The 19,046-nt window shown below is 46.1% G+C and overlaps 1 protein-coding gene across 9 annotated transcripts in view; it reads left to right on the forward strand.

Annotated features, from left to right (window-relative positions):
• Positions 1 to 19,046, forward strand: part of LOC133344845 (sodium bicarbonate cotransporter 3-like) — a 79,109-nt gene that overhangs the window by 56,877 nt on the left and 3,186 nt on the right. For 6 of the 9 annotated variants that reach the window (XM_061555090.1, XM_061555086.1, XM_061555091.1 and 3 more), the window contains 12 exons: positions 2,186 to 2,431; positions 4,969 to 5,074; positions 6,263 to 6,424; positions 7,388 to 7,501; positions 9,426 to 9,587; positions 12,340 to 12,591; positions 13,710 to 13,778; positions 15,546 to 15,719; positions 16,536 to 16,673; positions 17,101 to 17,130; positions 17,697 to 17,797; positions 18,660 to 18,764. In XM_061555090.1, coding sequence (XP_061411074.1) covers positions 2,186 to 2,431; positions 4,969 to 5,074; positions 6,263 to 6,424; positions 7,388 to 7,501; positions 9,426 to 9,587; positions 12,340 to 12,591; positions 13,710 to 13,778; positions 15,546 to 15,719; positions 16,536 to 16,673; positions 17,101 to 17,130; positions 17,697 to 17,797; positions 18,660 to 18,764 — 1,659 coding nt within the window. The remainder of the gene's footprint in view (positions 1 to 2,185; positions 2,432 to 4,968; positions 5,075 to 6,262; positions 6,425 to 7,387; positions 7,502 to 9,425; positions 9,588 to 12,339; positions 12,592 to 13,709; positions 13,779 to 15,545; positions 15,720 to 16,535; positions 16,674 to 17,100; positions 17,131 to 17,696; positions 17,798 to 18,659; positions 18,765 to 19,046) is intronic. The other 3 variants (XM_061555088.1, XM_061555092.1, XM_061555095.1) reach the window with 1 other exon arrangement.

Genomic DNA, 19,046 nt, shown 5'->3' on the forward strand with positions numbered 1-19,046 from the left:
CTGCCCGAATCAATGCAGGTGAACTGCCAGATGTTGTAGGCAAAAACCCTCAAGTCCGACGCAAAATTATATAATGCACAATGACAATTCTCATTCTTTATATGTTATTCTTTATTTATTTAACGTGTAATAATTTCTTTATTCACCACATGAGAACCCCTGAGTATCGAAAGCTGTTTTCACTTGAAGTGGCCACTTTTGTGCTTTAGTTTATCCACGTGGGGGGAAGCACGAGTGTCCGACATCACTCCAGTGTTTTAAAAACTCACGCAAAACTACTGACCTTTGCAATAGCCACCACTACATCTACTTCTCATTGAACTGGACCAATGACTCACGTGTAATGTCTTTGGTTATTGTTCAGCGCCCTTGTAATGGTGTGCCACGTTACGGCGCGATCGAAGTCGTCGTCATTATTGAGAGCCGCACATCTCTATGAGCTCAGATCCTCCTGCTCTTATATTCCCTGTTATCTGACCCCTGTTCCCTGCCCCCTGCCTCATCTCCTTTCTGGACGGAACCTATATTTAAACAAAAACACAGCCCTGAATTTGACCTAAGTGACAGATGCCCTTGACCTCATGTTTCTCACTCTTAACCCCGCGACGACATCGCAACTGGTCCCAACGGTGGCCTTAATGAAGGGAGCCACGTGGCCCGTTTACAGCGATGGGGCTACATGACACGGCGTGAGCCCACTTGCACGGTTCACGAACCACTTTGGCTCGTATCCCAGTGTTGGTGGAAACGTGGCATCAAACCCCGCAGACAACCTGCTAGAGACGTGTTTTAACTGCCTCTTCTGGGCACCACATTACTGTGCAGTTTAATGGCTCCCTCACTATGTGATCCACCAACCTTAACTCGATCCAAGCCGCTGACTCACAGCCATGAACCACCGCCGCCACTGTGCGTGCGGCGTGGCCCGACAGGAGCGCTGAATGCTGCGGCGTGCACGATCCCCGTGTACCCTTGAGGTGCTCGTGCCTGACGCGACAAGGACGTGCAGCGCTCGCGGTGAGCGAGGAACTTATTTGGCTCGCGAGGGTACGGGGTTTCTGGCTGAGCGAGCACGCACGCGGTACAGCGCAGATCACTCGTGTCTGTGTTGCACCCAGCGATCACGACCCCAGTGAAACCGTTCATCGAGCCGCCGACCAAACATGGCAACGAGTTACAGTCAACGCCTCCTCTTGGCTTCCCCCCACCGCCAGCTGGATTGGCCGACGGGCTCGCGCACACGCTAGCCCGCGTGTTCGAGGAATGGGGATGGGTGGGGATGGGAGGGTGGGTTAGGGAGGAATTAGAGGGGAAGGGGAGGTGGGGGGGAGGGAGGGAGGGGATGGTGGTGCGGCACAGCGTCGGTGCGGGTCTAAATTTTGCTCGTGGTAAAAGAGCCCACTCCGTGGCCTCCCGCCGCTGAATCGTTCGGTTAAGGATTGCGACATAACGGCGGCAGTTGGTGAAACTGCCATGGTCATTCATTGCGGGATTTCCTGTCGATGGGTTTTTTTTTCTTTATGGATTAAAGGCATTTCACGCCAGATCGTGTGGCAGTCTGCACACACTAAGCCTAATTGGGAATTTAGTGATGAGATAAAACGCGCTGCACAAGCCTGTGTGTCTGAACGGAAATGGTAGCGGTTTGCACGTATGACTTTGCACAGCAGAAAAACTGTTGTTATGCAATGCACATTAATTATTTTTGCTAAATGAATAATACATGATACTCAGATGGACTCATGTTGTGTTAAAAGGGCAGATAAATGCGTAATGTAGATACACACACCTCTGGATAAATAACACGACGGTAGGCATAATGCGTGCAGTAAGTGACAGTGTTATTTGCAACTTTTAATTATTTTCATTTAATCATTGGCATTGGGTTCTCTGTGAAAAATATTTTTCAATAACTTTCTGTCTCCATCCCTCTCCAGTCCTGGCTTGACATTATATTTTAAAAAATTGTCTTTCGGTATTTATTGGGTAGCCTTCAGCGTTCCTCGAATTCTGAGTTTCTCGAGTTTTGGCTTCGAGAGCTTTTGCTGCACCTTCAAAGTGACACCCCGTTTGTATCATGAGGATGATGTAGAATTTTGATCACGAGGTTGCCCAAGGAGCAGACCTGCTCTGTGGGTATATTTTTCATAAACCATTTCACTCCTGCCCCCGCCGCCCTCCACAGGGACTACGATCTCTCGTACCTGTCGTTGCGCGCGTGCATCGGCCTGTGGACGGCATTCCTCTGCCTCCTGCTCGTGGCCACGGACGCCAGCTCGCTCGTCTGCTACATCACACGCTTCACCGAGGAGGCCTTCGCCTCCCTCATCTGCATCATCTTCATCTACGAGGCACTGGAGAAGCTCGTGCACCTGGGCGAGACGTACGAGGTCAACATGCACGCCGACCCCGAGCTGCTCACCCAATACTCGTAAGCCGCCCGCACGCACGCGAGCATCGAGACAGAAGTCTGCTGGTTAGCCCTGCAGACTGTGGTTGGGGAGACGGGAGGCGGGGAAACGAGTTCTATTGGCGAGCACCTATTAAGGCTAGCATGGTGCGCGCAGTGGCTGGTTTAACCATCTGATGTCCACACACTTCGCCAGGCAATCTATTTAAGGCTGATTTTTACACAAGGGAAGCCCAGGAAGTTTCGTTTAGAACTTGCTGTTCATGTACAAGTCAAGGTCCCAGTGGTAGTGGGCAGTAGGGGAACCGCTGGACCTCACTATTCCACATTGACACATTTATACGAACAAAGATCCCGTGAATACCCTTCGACAGGCTCTTCGAACAAGTGTAGTTAGTGACCACCTCTTCTTAAGGCTGGCTCGGCGCTTGAGGAGTTGGTGTGGCCACCACCAAACCCAGCTGCCGTTGTCTCCCCAATTATGATTTTACACACTGCTTCAAGTACAGTACTCATTTAAGGTGAAGTCGACCTTATATATATCTTGCTACTAATTTTATCCATGCCCAGGAATCCAACTTCGGTCGCCGGATTTATCGTGCTTTGCGCTAACCACTGTGCCAATGCTCCCCATACACAATTAAACACATGCAGACACGCACACCATGGATTCAAACACGCGCTCACACACAAAGCATTGGTTCATTATAATTGACCCTGAAACATTGCCGAGCATGGCGGAAATGCCAGACTTGGAGGTCAAGTGGAGTTGCTGGCTCATCCTCTGAGAGCCCTCTCAAGTTCATAATTGCCTCTTACAATTGTGAGTTGTTTTCAAATTATACTCGGTTGTACTCTGCTTATAGTCGTGAATTGAGCAACAAACATATGCATGCAAATATGGAGCCAAAGGCCATCGCAGCGTTCACCTTAATGCACTGCGGGTGCACCTAGGAATCCTGGCCAGGCTTGTTGCATGTAGTCAGACACAAAGACAAATGTGCACTGTCTTAGACCTTTTAGGCTGTTGGGGCCAGTTCTGTTATTGAGCACTTTTGAAGGCCATACTATGGCACATGCGGGTAGTGTGGCCAGCAGCACACCTGGTCGCCATCATCTCCTCATTGCTGATGTGTATTCACTGAACTTGGTACTCATTTAAGGTTGAGTAGACCTGGGGGGAGGCCAAGGCCGATTTCAGACATCGACACTGATGCGTTGGTCGTGAATGGGAATCTAACCCAGGGTTCATAACTCAATGCACTAACCGCTGTGCCACAGCTCCCCCACAGTCAGACATAGGCATACACACACCACACAGGTTATCCCTCACACAGACGCCCACACGGGCACGCGTGCCCGCACGTACGCGCGCACACGGCCGTCTGCCCCGGTTAAGCCCCTGAGTGCGCCGGCTGAAATACAATCCCCTACGCTCGCGGCCGCAAATGCCTCCCGCGGACAGAAGCGGTGCGCTACGCGGCAATCACTCTACGCGTGCATAAGCCCGTGCCAACGTGAACGGCGTCTACAAACACCGCTTCACCAACGCCGAGGCAGAGAGAGTTTTAATTGTGGATGTAATCTTGTAATGCCGGCGTGATTGGCAGGCACGCTAATCAGTAGGGGGGGGGGGCGGTAGGGGTGGGGCGGGCAGGCAGTGGGGGGTTGCTGTTGCTTTGCCACTGGTAGTGGGGTGTGTAATTTGCCATCCCAAGAAGATCAAGGGAAAGGTCACCCGTACAATTATACGTCGGCAGACTTTTCATTTCCCAGTCGTCACGTAGCCCTGCCGCCTTTTGCCACTTGTGAATTATTTTTAGCGGGCGACGTGTTGCGAAAAAAATTGAAAGGATATGAAAACGACGGTGCGGGAAATTAAATGCGTGCATGCAAACAGAAATACGGTGCCGTGTTTCGTTTGATATTTTACAGCCACTTGGTCAAACCACCGCTGGGTAAATACCTGATTGTGACGTGTCGCTTCGCTCGACCATACTTCACCACGCTGGCCAGTGCCGGTTCGTGAAGGTGATGAGGGGAGGTGGTGCAGGACCGGGTTGAGATACGACTCGCCACACTCATGTTAATTGTGGCCAGGAATGAAACTCAGTTTGCCGGTTTCACAGTGCAGCGCGCGGAGCACTTCTCTACCGCTTGTTGTTTACTTATTCATAAACTCGCACCGTGTCGTAGGGAGAGGGAACCCATTGTGTGTGTTATGCAACGGAGCTGCATTTAACATGACGTCGCACGTAACTGAGATACGTGTGCTTACATCACCGATTTAACACCGCCCATTTGTCTCGCCAACAAAGTGTAACCTAGTCCGGCCTGCACACTGTGCTGTTACGTGATGCTAAGCTATGCGCACATCAATTCCTTAAAAAAAGAGAGTGCACGTTGTCCTGCTCCTCTGTCGTGTCGCTTGCCTCCCACAAGCACACGGGCACCAGTGTACCCAGCGCGGCGTCCTGCAGAGGACCGAAACCAGGTTTGCAGGTGTGGGTTTTTAACGTGCGTGCGTGCGTATGTCCGTACGTGTACTTCTGTTACAGCTGTGTGTGCGTCGAGCCGAGTGTTCCGAGCAACGAAACTCTGGCCGCATGGGACAGTATGAACCACACAGCGGACAGCATTCCCTGGGGAAACCTGACAGTCAGTGTGAGTGTTCCTTCTTGGCGGTGTCTTATTAAATCTCACTCATCCCAGCGGCGGACTAACGCCATTGCCCCGGTGTACACGGACCCAACGGTGACCACACGTCCGTTATAATCTCCCTGTCTGTGTGCTTTGCCCTTTCTCAAAGACGCTGGAAATCGTGGCATTCTTCCATTTAACTCTGCCCATGATATTTCTAAAGAACATGGCATAAGATACTCCTGTTGGCACCTAATTGTTTAAATTCGCAGTCATCCACGGATTCTTGTACCGATAATTATCCAAGTCAAACTATTATATTCAGTCTCTTGTTATCTCATTACATATCCAAGATATTTAACTTGCTTTTCTCGAGTTATTCTTTAAATATTCTTTTTGTTCCTGCCATCCGTAATACGTTTATGTCTGTCAATGAATTGTTATACTTGCTTGCATAGTATCTGTCTTATGTATATACATAGATACTAAGGACGTGTGGCTAATTTTCAGATTTATAAAAAAAATCCTAAAATTGAGCCAAGTAATGGATTTTCAGATGATCCAAATAAAACAAATATTGAGTTTGGGACAGATCCGAAAGCGGCATCATCCGGCATCGGGTGACAGCTAGTACGAAGACGCGATTAATTCTTGCGTGATCTGAAAATCTACAAAAGATCTGAAGTTGGACTTAAGCATATGAATACTTGCGTTAATATGTTTATAAATACATTATAAAAACCACGGCGAGTGCATATGTCATACAGAGTTCCTTAAGTTTTATTTTAAGTGCGGTATGTACTGGTAATCCACGCTTATATTTAGTGATTCCATAGCTGCTCATATTTAACAGCAGGCTTGTGTGTACACATAAACCAGCACATGTAGAACTTGCCTCACTCATTTTAGTTTTTTTATTATTTAATGGGCACACAATTTTTAAACTTTGCAGAGTGATGATGATGCATGAGGCTTACCATTCGCGCCCTGCGCTGCTCAGCGCCAGGCATCTCTGGCTCAAATGTATTGTGTGCATCTCTATATTTGTGTCTCTCCGTATCTCTGTCTTGTGTGTCTCTGTGCCTCTGCTTCCCTCTGTGTATCTGGTCTGCCTCTGTATCCCGCCGTCTCTGCTCTGCATATCGGTCTCTGTCACTTTATTCATCTGTCTGTGTCCTGGTGTCTGTGTCCTCGTCCACTCTCGTCGTGCAGAAATGCTTAGAATTACACGGTGAGTTCGTGGGGACGGCGTGTGGCCACCACGGGCCCTACATCCCTGACGTCCTCTTCTGGTCCATCATCCTCTTCTTCGCCACGTTCTTCCTCTCCGGATTCCTCAAGCAGTTCAAGACCATGCGCTACTTTCCCACCAAGGTGCGAACATGACTGTGACTCCCATTGGGTCCATCAATAATCATTTAACGGCCTTTGTTTTGAACCACCAGCACGATGTTAGAATTTTTGGTCCTAATTGTTTGAACTTTTGATAATAACTCTTTGTGTTTATCCAAGAAAGCCTCACTCAGTCTCCAGACCCTGTTTTTAAGAGGATCTTGCTCTGTTGGAATGTTTGGACAATTATTTTACCGAGCGTCTGGCTTAATGTGGAAGGAAACCAAAGAATACGGAGGAAACCCACCACAAATACAAAGATCGAAGGAGTAACATTCATAACTCCACACAGATAGATTCAAGTATCTGTTGTTTCACTGCAATCTCCTGGCCACCTCGCAGCCCAAGCTTATAATGCCTGGTATTCCCAGACAGTCTAGCTTCCTTCATCGGACCTTTTTGCCAGTATTCTTATTTCTCAGTCTGGCGTCCATTTACGGTCCAGACTGAATCTGCTCAACTTCCGAAACCTGACGAGACGGAGCGCGCTCAGCGTGATTTGGCCGTTTTGCTGCGCATGTGTCCGTGGGGTGGATCGGACACAGGGGCATTTAAGATCAAAAAACTAAAAAGTGTGCAATAAAGCATGGACAGATGCATCCTTAGAATCGCGAAAAGGGACATATGGATCGGAGAACGTACATAGGTTATAGATATCAGATTGACTATTGAGAAAAGTAAGTGGGCTTGGGCAGGATAGGTTGCTAGAAGGAATGATGGCCGATGATCAAGAATAATAACAGAGTTGCAGCTAAGGGAGGAAACTTGCTCCCGAGAGGATGTACACTGAGGGAGAATGAGTGAGAAAACTCAGCCCATGTGCAAGTGCGAAGCGGATTATCGTATCGCAGGATTGTGAGAGGTGGCGACAGCTTGCGGAGTCCTCCATCCAGCAGTGGAGCGATCATGGCTGATGCTGGTGGTGATGTTGCTATCGTGGTGCAGGTTCGCTCCACGGTGAGCGACTTTGCCGTGTTCCTCACCATCCTGAGCATGGTGGTCATCGACTACTTCCTGGGCATCCCCTCGCCCAAGCTCCAGGTTCCCAGCGAATTCAAGGTAATGGGGCCCACTCGCGGCCGTGTGCTCTCACGTGCGTACAGGAACCACGGTGGCCGCAGGACTGCACGCTGTACAGATTGTTGATGCTGCCACGATGGTAATGGGTACCTGACTTGCAACACAGAGGTCACCGGTTCGATTCTTACTCCTGGCGCGGCAGTTGAAACAATGGGGAAAGTTTCTTACGTTCCCCCTCCCCAGCTGCCTCTTGCCAAGCCAGCAGTATGAATGGGTACCTATATCGTTGATTGGCCGATCGCCCGTGATGTGGTAAATTGTGAAAATTTCTACCTCTTAAAATTATTTTGGCTACTGTGGAAGAGTAGGCCAACGTACACTCTAGAGGGGCTCTCAGAAGCTCACGAGTGGAGGCCCTTCTGCTAGCAGTGGTGTGAATTAGTAGTTGCAGAGCTGTACTTTTTATTTTATGTATTTTTATTTTGTGTGTATGGGAGAGACATGGCCTTGAAATTGACCCTAAAAGAGGGGGTGAGGTCCCATTGAATGGCCACCAAGGTTACCGGACCTCTCGCCCCTTAATGATTTTTTTTCATAGAAACATAAAAGAACTAAAGTATCAAATACGAGCTGAGTGTGTTAAGTCCCGCATCTACTGTAATTTACTGTACAGAGATATGGTTGCTGATTTTCGCAACGCCCCTGCACAGTCCAGGTGTGAAACACAGTTCATCGTCGTCATCATCGTTCGTAACGTGCCTTCTAAATCCGGCCGTGGGGTGCCTTTTGACTCGAGAAATTTGACTCGCGATCAAGCAGCTGCAAGTTCAAATTCCAGCTGGGGGTCAACTTGACCTACCATCCACGACCACGTTATAACAGGTTGACAGTGATCACGCATTGACTGGTCTGGCTATTGCCATGGGAATGTGTAATTTCCACCACTGGTATAAAGCCGGCATTAGAAATGAATGTGTGGCCCTATTGCTTTTTTTTGTAGTATTAGCAGAAGACACTTCAATTTACCTTCACAATAGTCTCAAATTTGCTGCCAAGTTAATTTTACATTGAAACACGTAAAACAAATAAACATTTTAAAATATATAACTGGAATTATGTAACGTTCCACTTCAGATTAATTGTGTGACCTGTAGCTGCTGTTAAAACTTTCTGAAATTTTGTGTGAAACGTGTGGATCTTGGCCTGCGTGAGTTTGGTTTAATGGCTTAATGGTTCCTGGTGCAGAAATAAACTCGCTCAATGCAACCTGAAGTTATGCAACCCATCTGGCACGTATTCTCTACACTCTGGATTGTTCACATATTTCCAACACTCATGCCAAAACGGATAAATCAGAAGGAAATTTGCTGCACGGCAGATATAACAGTCGAGCACAGGCTTGGGTCCTCCAGACTACTCTTTGGCAGGGTTTAATGCAGAAAAAAATCCACCCATTACGGTCTCAGAACCGTTGGGAAAAAATATAATATGTATTGTTGTGTACAACATAAATGGACATGACGTGATTGCCAGTCAAGAAAGATGGAAACCATAAGTTTGTTTGAGAAGCAGGAAGCACGCCTGTGCGAGCAGGCACATTTTTATTAGGGTCGTGTCCTTGAACACATTTTATCAGCTCTCGTCCTTGACATTTGCCTGTGGGGTGTGGCAAAATGTAATTAATCAGTTTTTCTTTCAAAAGTGTTTGGCAGTTTTTGTACTGCAACCACGGGCTGTGCTCAATGTAGCCAATCAGCCAGCCTAGAGGACCTGACCTCGACTGACCGTGACAGTGGCTTCGACTTAAAAGGTCCCTGACCTCGACCTCGACTTCCTTGTGTCTCCTGGCATTGACCGTGGCCTAATGGTTCCCGGCCATGAACCCAAGCCTGGCTGATGTCCTCATGGCCTTGGGACGAATTGTGGTTGTGCGTTAACCTGGCCATCCTTCCTATTCCACCAGCCCACGCGGGATGACCGGGGCTGGATCGTGGACCCCATCGGGCGCAACCCGTGGTGGACGATCCTGGCTGCTGCCATCCCTGCTCTTCTCTGCACCATTCTGGTCTTCATGGACCAGCAGATCACAGCCGTCATCATCAACCGCAAGGAGCACAAGCTGAAGGTGCCCCCCAACCTTCCCGTGTGCGTTTCCTTGCGCCACCCTGTGATTGTGTTTCTGTGTGACATGTGAAATCGTCTGCACATGCATATTTACAAGAGGCGGTCAAACATATTGAAAAGCACGTGTTAATATACTTAACCTTTCTTGCGTGTAACATGGCCCAAATGAGTATTGGTTTTTCAATCAGATTGAATGTGCACGTCAAGCCCAAGACAGCTTGACAAAGAGCAAACTTTAATATATTTAAACTGTGTTAATATTTAATGTCTCAAAAGGCCACAGTAAAATAAGCCAAATGTGATTTGCAATCCATTATTCACAAGTTTCTACACCAAAAAATATTTATAAAACTGCAGTTATTACTTAATGTTGTGCAATGTTGGCCAATTTTTTTACAAAAGAAAAACCTGGCCCGAACTCGGTACTGTGTTGATGAGCGAGAGGTTGAAACAGAGGTTACAGTGGAATTCGTGGCTTCGGTGCTGTTGGGCAACAGCAACGACCTTCCTGAAAATGAGTCTCAAAACTCAATGCGGCTTGACTTGCGTAAACAAATACAATGATATTATGAAAACTACAGGCGAGTGGTGGCGTATATAAACCTTCCCTAAGTTCTCATCCCAAGCATGGCTATTGATACCAGTCACTCGTGGTGTTTGAACTGATCCTGGGCACCCCTCCCCCGCCCCCCCCCTTCATCCTACACTGGCTAGTATGGTGACATATGATCAGAATAAGTCCAACCAGGCCTTCATCCAGCGGTGGATTAACAAAGGGCTGTAAATGTGTATTAATTAAAAGTAAAAAGTATGGTTTTTTTTGCAATTCATAATTCATTTGTACATGTAATAGTACGATCAGGCTGAGTGGCACTGCTTTTAAGGTGCCTGACTCAGAATTTGAGTTTGGAGTGCATGTCTTGGCTGGGGATTGACTAGACACATCGTGCGTCCAGCGCCAATAAAATTAAAAATGCTTTGTGGGAAATGAACATTCGTCAGCCTATGAGAAAACTCGGTTCCCATCATAGGAAAATGTGATTTTGCTCCATTATCCCTGGGTCATCGATAAACGAGAGCGCAGCCCGGCACTTATTCAATGATTCACCTGCCCACCCTCCCCCTCTAACCCCCACCACAATGCAATCATTTGCCTTGATTTGAGGTCACACTTGCAAAGGGGACCCAACCTGGTCTCTTGAGTTCTAACCGGGTTAAACAAATCCACTTGAGTTTAACACGTCGGCTTTCGCGACCAATATCATCCATAATAGAGGTTTTTGGGTTAAACGTCGTACTCGGCTTGTAAATGTTGTGGCTTGGCTCTCCAACACACCGGTGTGCTGTACTAGTGACGAATTGGCCACGATCTGTTTACGTGACAACCCTTTATTAGTTGCGTGTGTCGGGTGAAGGCGGGTTTTAACGACACATTTATATATTTACACGATCTAACCCAAGCAACCGCTATTATGAAATCAACTTGAACTTAAACAAATACACTTGAGGTCAAGATTTTATTCAAGGATCAAATTTTTTTCGACTGTTTGTACTGTCGCCATACAGTTTTAACTTTTTCTTGGTGAGAGTTCAGTCACCCTTCTCTGGTGCCCTCCTAGTCTGGAACTCCCTTTCCCTAACCATCCAAATGTTCAACTACTTGCTGTTGTTCAATTTTGTACTATGCCTAAGACAGACTCCCTCCCTCTATAAACTAAATATGTATAATGTTTCGATACACTGCCTTGGAACATTGTTTCATTTAGGGGTTAGATCAATCCAAATTGTATTTTAATCTCATTTACTCAGTCTTGTTATTCCATTGGCCTAAAGGTAATGTTTGTATATTATTTGCACAAATCTGAAATTATTCTTAAATGCATATCCATTGTGAGCATAAGAATATTTTTTTTAAATCGATGAATAATTGTATTGTTGCATTGCCTACTTGTTTGAGCAAGGAGGCCGCCCATACTTTTAAAATAGATATTCTTTCGCCAAAATTTTATCCTGATTGTGCTATCGGTATCGTAGCATGAGGCAAAAAATCCACCTTGATCTTTCGCAGAGCAGTGCAACCCTTCATGCTAGTGAACAGCCCATTTAAGTGGATACCACAACGACCTCTGAGATGCATTCAAGTGACATATCGTCTACACAGTAGGGGGCAGCACATTCCCACCCAGTCTGCCACTGAGAGTACATTTCATCACAAGACAAATTTAATACGATGTTTTTTGTGTAGTCATGGTCTGAAGTTGTAGAAATAATTATTTAAATGTTGGGTATTTTATCTCAGTTTTCCAGTTATTGATTCCATATCATGAGCCTAAAGTGTCCATTTAGAACTTATGCAGAGCAGTTCATTTTAGAGAACAGCCCCGTGGATTTTACTATCACATAACTATTTCTGATATACCTTCAAGAGTGAGCCCTTGTCCATACGATAGGTGCTGCACTTAACCACAAACCCTGCTATAAAAGTCTTCATCACATGGCATTCAAACTTAATTTTATTTTTCCTCAGCTCTAATTTTTGACAAATTGTGAAAAAAATTGTGAAAAACCAATTTAATAATGTGTTTTGTAAGCTGAGACCAACTCACTACATTTACCTGGATTCGTACCCAGATTCTGGGCGGTGCCAGCTCAGAACCTGCTTACCTGGCGTCTTCCTCGGAAAGCCCGACGCTCTAGAGCCCGATTGCTCAGCGCGCAGGTTTTTGCCCATCCATGTGTGTGGCGTGTTGCAGAAGGGCTGCGGCTACCACCTGGACCTGCTGTGGGTGGCCATCATGCTGGCCGTGTGCTCCATCATGGGGCTGCCGTGGTTCGTGGCGGCTACGGTGCTCTCCATCTCGCACGTCAACAGCCTCAAGGTCGAGTCGGAGTGCTCCGCACCCGGCGAACAGCCCAAGTTCCTGGGCATCCGCGAGCAGCGCGTCACAGGGCTCATGATCTTCGTGCTCATGGGTTGCTCCGTCTTCATGACCGGTGTTCTTAAGGTGACTTGACTCTCCCTATGCTGTTGCGGGTCCTTGGGGGGGTTGTTTGACCGTGCTCGACCATGCCGGTCGATACAGGTTGGTGACTTGGAGGGGGGGAGCACAAATGTATTGGCGTGTGCAATAATTTATTTTACTACACTGCCCTCTGCTGACCACCACCTAGCAAAGCCCTTCTTTCACCTATGACAACCTGCCATGCATGGTGGTAATGCATGCATCTTTATGTGATCAGGTGCTTTCTATGTGATTGGGTCATATTCTAATTAGCATTGATGGTCTATGTGTACTGTATGCGTTTGTTAATGCCTATTCATCCTAGTGGCTCAGGGTAGATTTTGACTGATGGATTGATATTTTAGAAGGTCAATTCTAGGTCAGCGGTTAACTCAGCTTGTCGTCCAGCCATAGTTGATAAAAAAAAATTAGTAATCCTTTGTGGCGAAGTCAACGGCTATCAAACGAATTTGAAGTTTGGCCGCCCCATTGCTGCTCTGAGCAGCAGTACATTTTGACGTGACCCGATTCACATGTAATAATTTAAGTCACTGCGCAATCTGCAGTATTTCATCAGTCAGGATACAATTGGAGATATTTTCTCCTCTAATTGCTGAGATATTTTTTTCACAATCGTTTTATATTGGGTGCATGTTCACAGAGTCGGGCTGCTTTGGGAATATCAAGGACAGTACCTCATTGTCATTTTATTGGTTACATCAAATGGCGCTATGCTGGAATGGCTAAACACTAATTGAAATAAGCAAAAATAAATGCACTTAATTCCACAATTGCACCAAAACTAGGGCACTCGCTTGGGGTATTAAAATCCTATAAGCTTGGTTTATTGTGTTAATGTATATACAATAATAGGAACAATCATGCTTCACACTTAAACTGTCAAAAAAGCACATTGAACACAATAATGTATTTTTAGTTTGAATAACATTGTACCGTGCGTCAACATTTTGTGGCGTTTGGCATTGAGGAGCTTATGATAACCATTGAATACGAGTGTTTTTGTTTACAGAAAATGTTCCTGGCTAAGTCGTGTTTTAAACATTATGAACACGCTATTAACACATTTTCACAGTGTGACGTAACCCCGTCCTGTGCCACAGTTCATCCCAATGCCGGTGCTGTACGGAGTCTTCCTGTACATGGGGGCCTCTTCTTTGAAGGGAATCCAGGTGAGGTGAATGCCACTATCTTGGTCTCTTTCGTTAGTTCCCACCTGGTTAAACGACAAAACTTAAGTATGACGGTGGCACCACTCACTGGCAGAAATTACGCATCTCACCCTCTGCACTGAACACTCACTTAGCAATTCTTCTTGTTCCCATGAGTGTTTGAGAGTATATTCTGCGCTGCTATAACGCGAATTGGATATAACGCGGATACGAATTGGATATCACACGATTGAGTGAACGGAACTACATCGGGAGAGTAGGAATCGGCGGTCGTACGTCTGCCTCGTCGTAGCATCAACACAAGGTAGGATGCTGTTGCGAGATGCTACCCACGCGCATCAGTCTTTGTTCAGCGTGAATACGTATCTCACGTTATCGCGGACTGCTTTAGCCTATATTATGTATTATAACGCAATATATCCATAGCGCGGTGTTCTTCATAAACGCAACTACCGCGTTATAAGAGAACAGACTACAGAAAATCAATGTACAGCCCTGTATGCCACTACTCGGAGTTATAATGCTGGGTCTGTGAGTTATGCACTCACTGCGCTATTGGCCCCATATCACAAGGGGCTTACTCACTCTTTTCAGGCACGTGCCACTCCGGTGTCGCCTTACACTGCTGAATGTGGCATTGCGAGTAAAGTTGCCTACTTGCACTACTTTCTATATTAATCATAATGATAAATATAGTTATTTACAAACCCTTGTCAATCCATTGATGGTTGACGGCGATGCCGGTCATTGTTTTGTGTGACCATATTTCACCATATTGGTCAGTGCAGGTTTGTGGAGGAGGATGCCCAGGGCCAGTTTAGAGATCACTTGCCACTGATTGGATATCACTCGCCACTGTTTGGCAGCAATGGCAGGGAAATGATAATCAGAATAAAAATCTTTATTTACCCTAGAGGAAACCAGGAATCATACTGCCCCACTGCTCCACCCGTGAAATATAAGCATGTATAAATCATCGTGATAATCAGCTGTTGTTTATAAACTGCTGGATGAAGTCGTCCCCATGTTTTCACCATCTATCACAGTCCTGCAATTCTGCCATCCAACTCACTCCTACACATGAACTGATTTCATTGCTCAACACCTTCTTTGTGTCGCATTCTCTAATTCTGCCTGACATTCCATCACCAGTGTCATCCAACGGGGCACCATAAAACATTAAAAAATAATTGGCCTTTGCGAACACAACCAATGATTGTGCATTAGCTCTTTTCACATCTACAAGTTCAAATCGTCCTATTAATATTTATAATTATTACAGTAATGATGGATAGTATCTGGGGTTATCATGACTTTAAGCACCTCATAGCTGTTCAAATGAACTATCCAATTTAAAGCTTTCGTGACTGCAGGGATTCATCTTCTTGGTTCTTTCGGTAAAGTCACGTAGAAGGGAAATAATAAAATAATAAAAATAAAACATAAAATAATTCTCACGACGTTTCGGCCACAACGCAAGCAGCTGTCCTCAGGTGAAGACCAGGTCTTTCATTCAGACGCTGTCTCCCCGACAGACCTGGTCTTCACCTGAGGGGAACGCTGCTTGCCTTGTGGCCGAAACGTCGTGAGAATTATTTTATTATGTTTTATTTTTATTATTTTATTATTTCCCTTCTACGTGACTTTACCAAAAGAACCAAGAAGATGAACTATCCATTCGAGCCATGGGGGGATGATTGTGACGCTCGCACTGATGATAATGTTGATGTTGACAATGTTGCTCATTTGTAATGGTCGTCGTGACAGTTTTTCGACCGAATCAAGTTATTCGGAATGCCAGCGAAGCACCAGCCCGACTTCATCTACCTGCGCCACGTGCCGCTACGCAAGGTGCACCTGTTCACCGCCGTGCAGTTCACCTGCCTCGTGCTGCTCTGGGTCATCAAGGCGTCGCCCGCCGCCATTGTCTTCCCCATGATGGTACCGTCGTGAGCACGAGCACCTTCGGCGGCCTTATCCCCCCCCCCCCTTCCAGCCATTGCAGCAATAAGATTAATGGACCTGGACTGGACAGTCCTTTTGTCAATCCACTGCCGGATGACGGCCCCTCTTCGCCATATTAGCTACCCTTCGCAAACGCTTCAAGTGACCTGTAGTCCACACAGTCTGGAGCAGGACCTTCCCACACCCTCTTTGGCCATGCTTCTCTAAAAGCACGATTTTAATAAAACACCAATGTTTATGCACAACCCTTTTGTCGATTTACTGCTGGGTGAGGGCCTGCCCAGACGTATGTGAGTTTTGGGGGCTATTTGACAATATTTTATCACGCTGGTCAGTGCGGGTTGGTGAAGGCAGGTAGCAAAGACGATGGAGCATTGCACGATACGCGACTTGATTTTGCTGCATTGGCCTCTGCTGCTCACAACTTATATAACAGCTGTTTTATGCATAACAGCCTGATCCCCCGCTCTCTGGACAAACAGGCATAATTAATCATTAATCCAGGAAGGCCCCGCTGAGTTATGCAACTATTTTTGAGGAAGGTCCTGCATTGGGATGTTTGGCCAATTACATTTTAAGGCAGTGTTTTGCATATGGGAGAAATCCGGAGTACCTGGAGATAACCATCCAGGCATAAAAGGGGGATAATACTCAAAGATCCTTGCATAGATTCGCAAACCCAACACTCGGTATTGCCATCCTCTGGATGACGGAGATGTTTGGTTTTCTGCTGAGGCTTCAGCGACTCCTGAGCGCGCGCGCGCGTCCGTGCGCTCGTTGATTTTGCTGAAGGTCCTGGCGCTGGTGTTCATCCGCAAGCTGCTGGACTTCTGCTTCACCAAGCGGGAGCTGAGCTGGCTCGACGACCTCATGCCCGAGAGCAGGAAGAAGAAGTTGGAGGACGCTCTGCGCGAGCAGGAGGACAGCGAGGTGTGTGCGTCGCCCCCACCACCGCCCCTCGCGTAACACACAGTGGGCAAAGGGCAATGAAGCCCACCCTCGATTACTCCACAAAGAGCACTCGTTTACAAACCACTCTTTTAAATGGGTAATAGGTGCAGTATTTTAGAAATATTAAATGGTGTTTGTTATTTCACAAATATTGTCATTAGAGTTATAAAAGAAAACGAGTAACGATAATCGTGATGTGAGACTATTATTTGCTAAACAAACGATGCGATTATTGTGGACCCCTTATATCGTGGTATCGACATATTGCGGCAAGCCTATCAAAAAGTTTCCACCAATGAAGTCTCCATAAGCACAGCACAAGGGAACAAGGGAACCAGCGGCTCATGTCCTCATCATTATTTCCTGTTTTTTTTTCCTGGGCCCATCACAAACATTACGCAAATAGCTCAGGAACAGCGGAGGCAGCCGGAGCCGGGTATGTTATAACGTCCAGCGTGTACGGCGATGTCCGAACGTGCCCTTGCATGATTGCATGCCCACCTGTCTCTGTTGCTTATTTGAAAGGCACAATGCTAACGGCACTTGAGTCTCCAAACATACGCAAAGGAAGACAAAATAAGAATAATTTTGTTCCACTACAGTATTATACAAATGCGTTCTCGTGTGAAACAACATGTATCACAAAGCCACGGACTATTGAACAGCTGTTCTATTATATTTGTGAGTAACCACAACGTCCTTGCTATTGACCAAAGCGTGTCATAAACAGGCAGAGCAATGCAACCACTGTTGTAAAAATTCTCGTTTTCAGTTTAGCTTGACGCCCTACATGTTCAAGTAATGCGGTTACTGGAATGGGTTTAAATTCTCAGACTTTCAAGAAGAAATACATCTCAAGAACTTTATATTAGCCGTTGAGATTGTAAAAATGTGTCCATGCAAAATGGCAACGCGTGTCGTGGCAGTTGCATCGACGGTGGCGCGTTGTGGTTAATGTTCGTCGTTGAATCGTCCCAACGTGCGTGTGACCGTGTGCCTCAGGAGACCCAGCGCATGCTGGAGGTGGCCGAGGTCGGCACTGTGCAGGTTCCACTGGAAGGAGGAAACGTTCTCAAGATCCCTGTCAAGGGCATCAAGTTCAGGTGACGCCACATCTTTCCTATTTGCCAGCTCGGTATTATGAATGCAGAATAGACACTGCATGTAATACACAGCCAAGCGGCACAATTTCCTGCACAGCGCTATGTATTTGCTTACAAAAACATGCTTTGCATTGAGATTGGTGCATGAGCACAACAAAAACTCAATACTCTCTGATACAAAGAAAAACCTTTGCCCCTAAACATCGCATCCGTTAATATGAATCATTGGATATTTTAATATATTGTGTACTTTATTTCAATGGTTTATATAATTCATTGTTTGCATCTTTAGATTCAATAATAATATTATTGGTTTAACACGTAGGCTTTCGCGACCAATATTATTCATAATCAACGTTTTTTGGTTAGATCGCGTTATTTATAAATGTGTCGTAACCCTCCAGCACCCGACACGGCTAATCAGCAAAAAGTATCACGTTGACAAAAGACATAGTTTACTGCTTTAGCCCACCGGTGTGTTGAAGCGTGAAACCACAACATTTACAATTTTTGAGTAGAGGAGAGCATCATTAAGTCTCAAGACTCATTTTCCGGAGAGCCTTTTTATTGTGATGCATGCCCAATTACTTGAAGGAACGTTTTGCATATGGGAGAAATCAGGAGTACTGGGAGATTAACCCCACATAAACAAGGGAATAACACACAAAACAACTGCGCGGATGGGTTGACAAACCCATTTGCTGTGCTGCTATCTCCTGGCCATCTGCCAATCTTTCAGCACTTGTAAGACTCAGGTCTGCATGATTCACCAATCCTTGTTTACAAAGTGCTGGATTAGAAGCATGTACCATCGTGCCCAGATAATCCAGTTATGCCCATTTTGCGGCCTTTTGAATTTCAGCCAACGTGACCCTTCCATCATCAACATCTCGGAGGAGATGTCCAAGACGGCGGTGTGGAAAACTCTGGCTGGCAATACTGACAACGCTCACGTGGATGTTGAGAGGTGAATCACATCACTATGTTTTGCAAATTAACTAAACATATATATCTTTAGCACGGTGAAATACATAAATGTTATACATTTGGGATATCACCGTTGTGCATTAATATTCATCAAGAATTTACAAGGAACCCAAAGATAAGGCTGAAGAAGAAATTGGCTTTGCTGTTGGTAAACATGGGATGACTTTTATGGAATGTGCAAAAAAGTTTATTGAAATATATTCAGGCTCCTTAATAAGAGTGGAGCAGTGGTTAATGCACCGATCTGAATTTCATTCCTGGC

Source organism: Lethenteron reissneri, chromosome 20, assembly GCF_015708825.2.
Source record: "Lethenteron reissneri isolate LAM-NWPU_2019-01 chromosome 20, ASM1570882v1, whole genome shotgun sequence".
NCBI lineage: Eukaryota > Metazoa > Chordata > Hyperoartia > Petromyzontiformes > Petromyzontidae > Lethenteron > Lethenteron reissneri.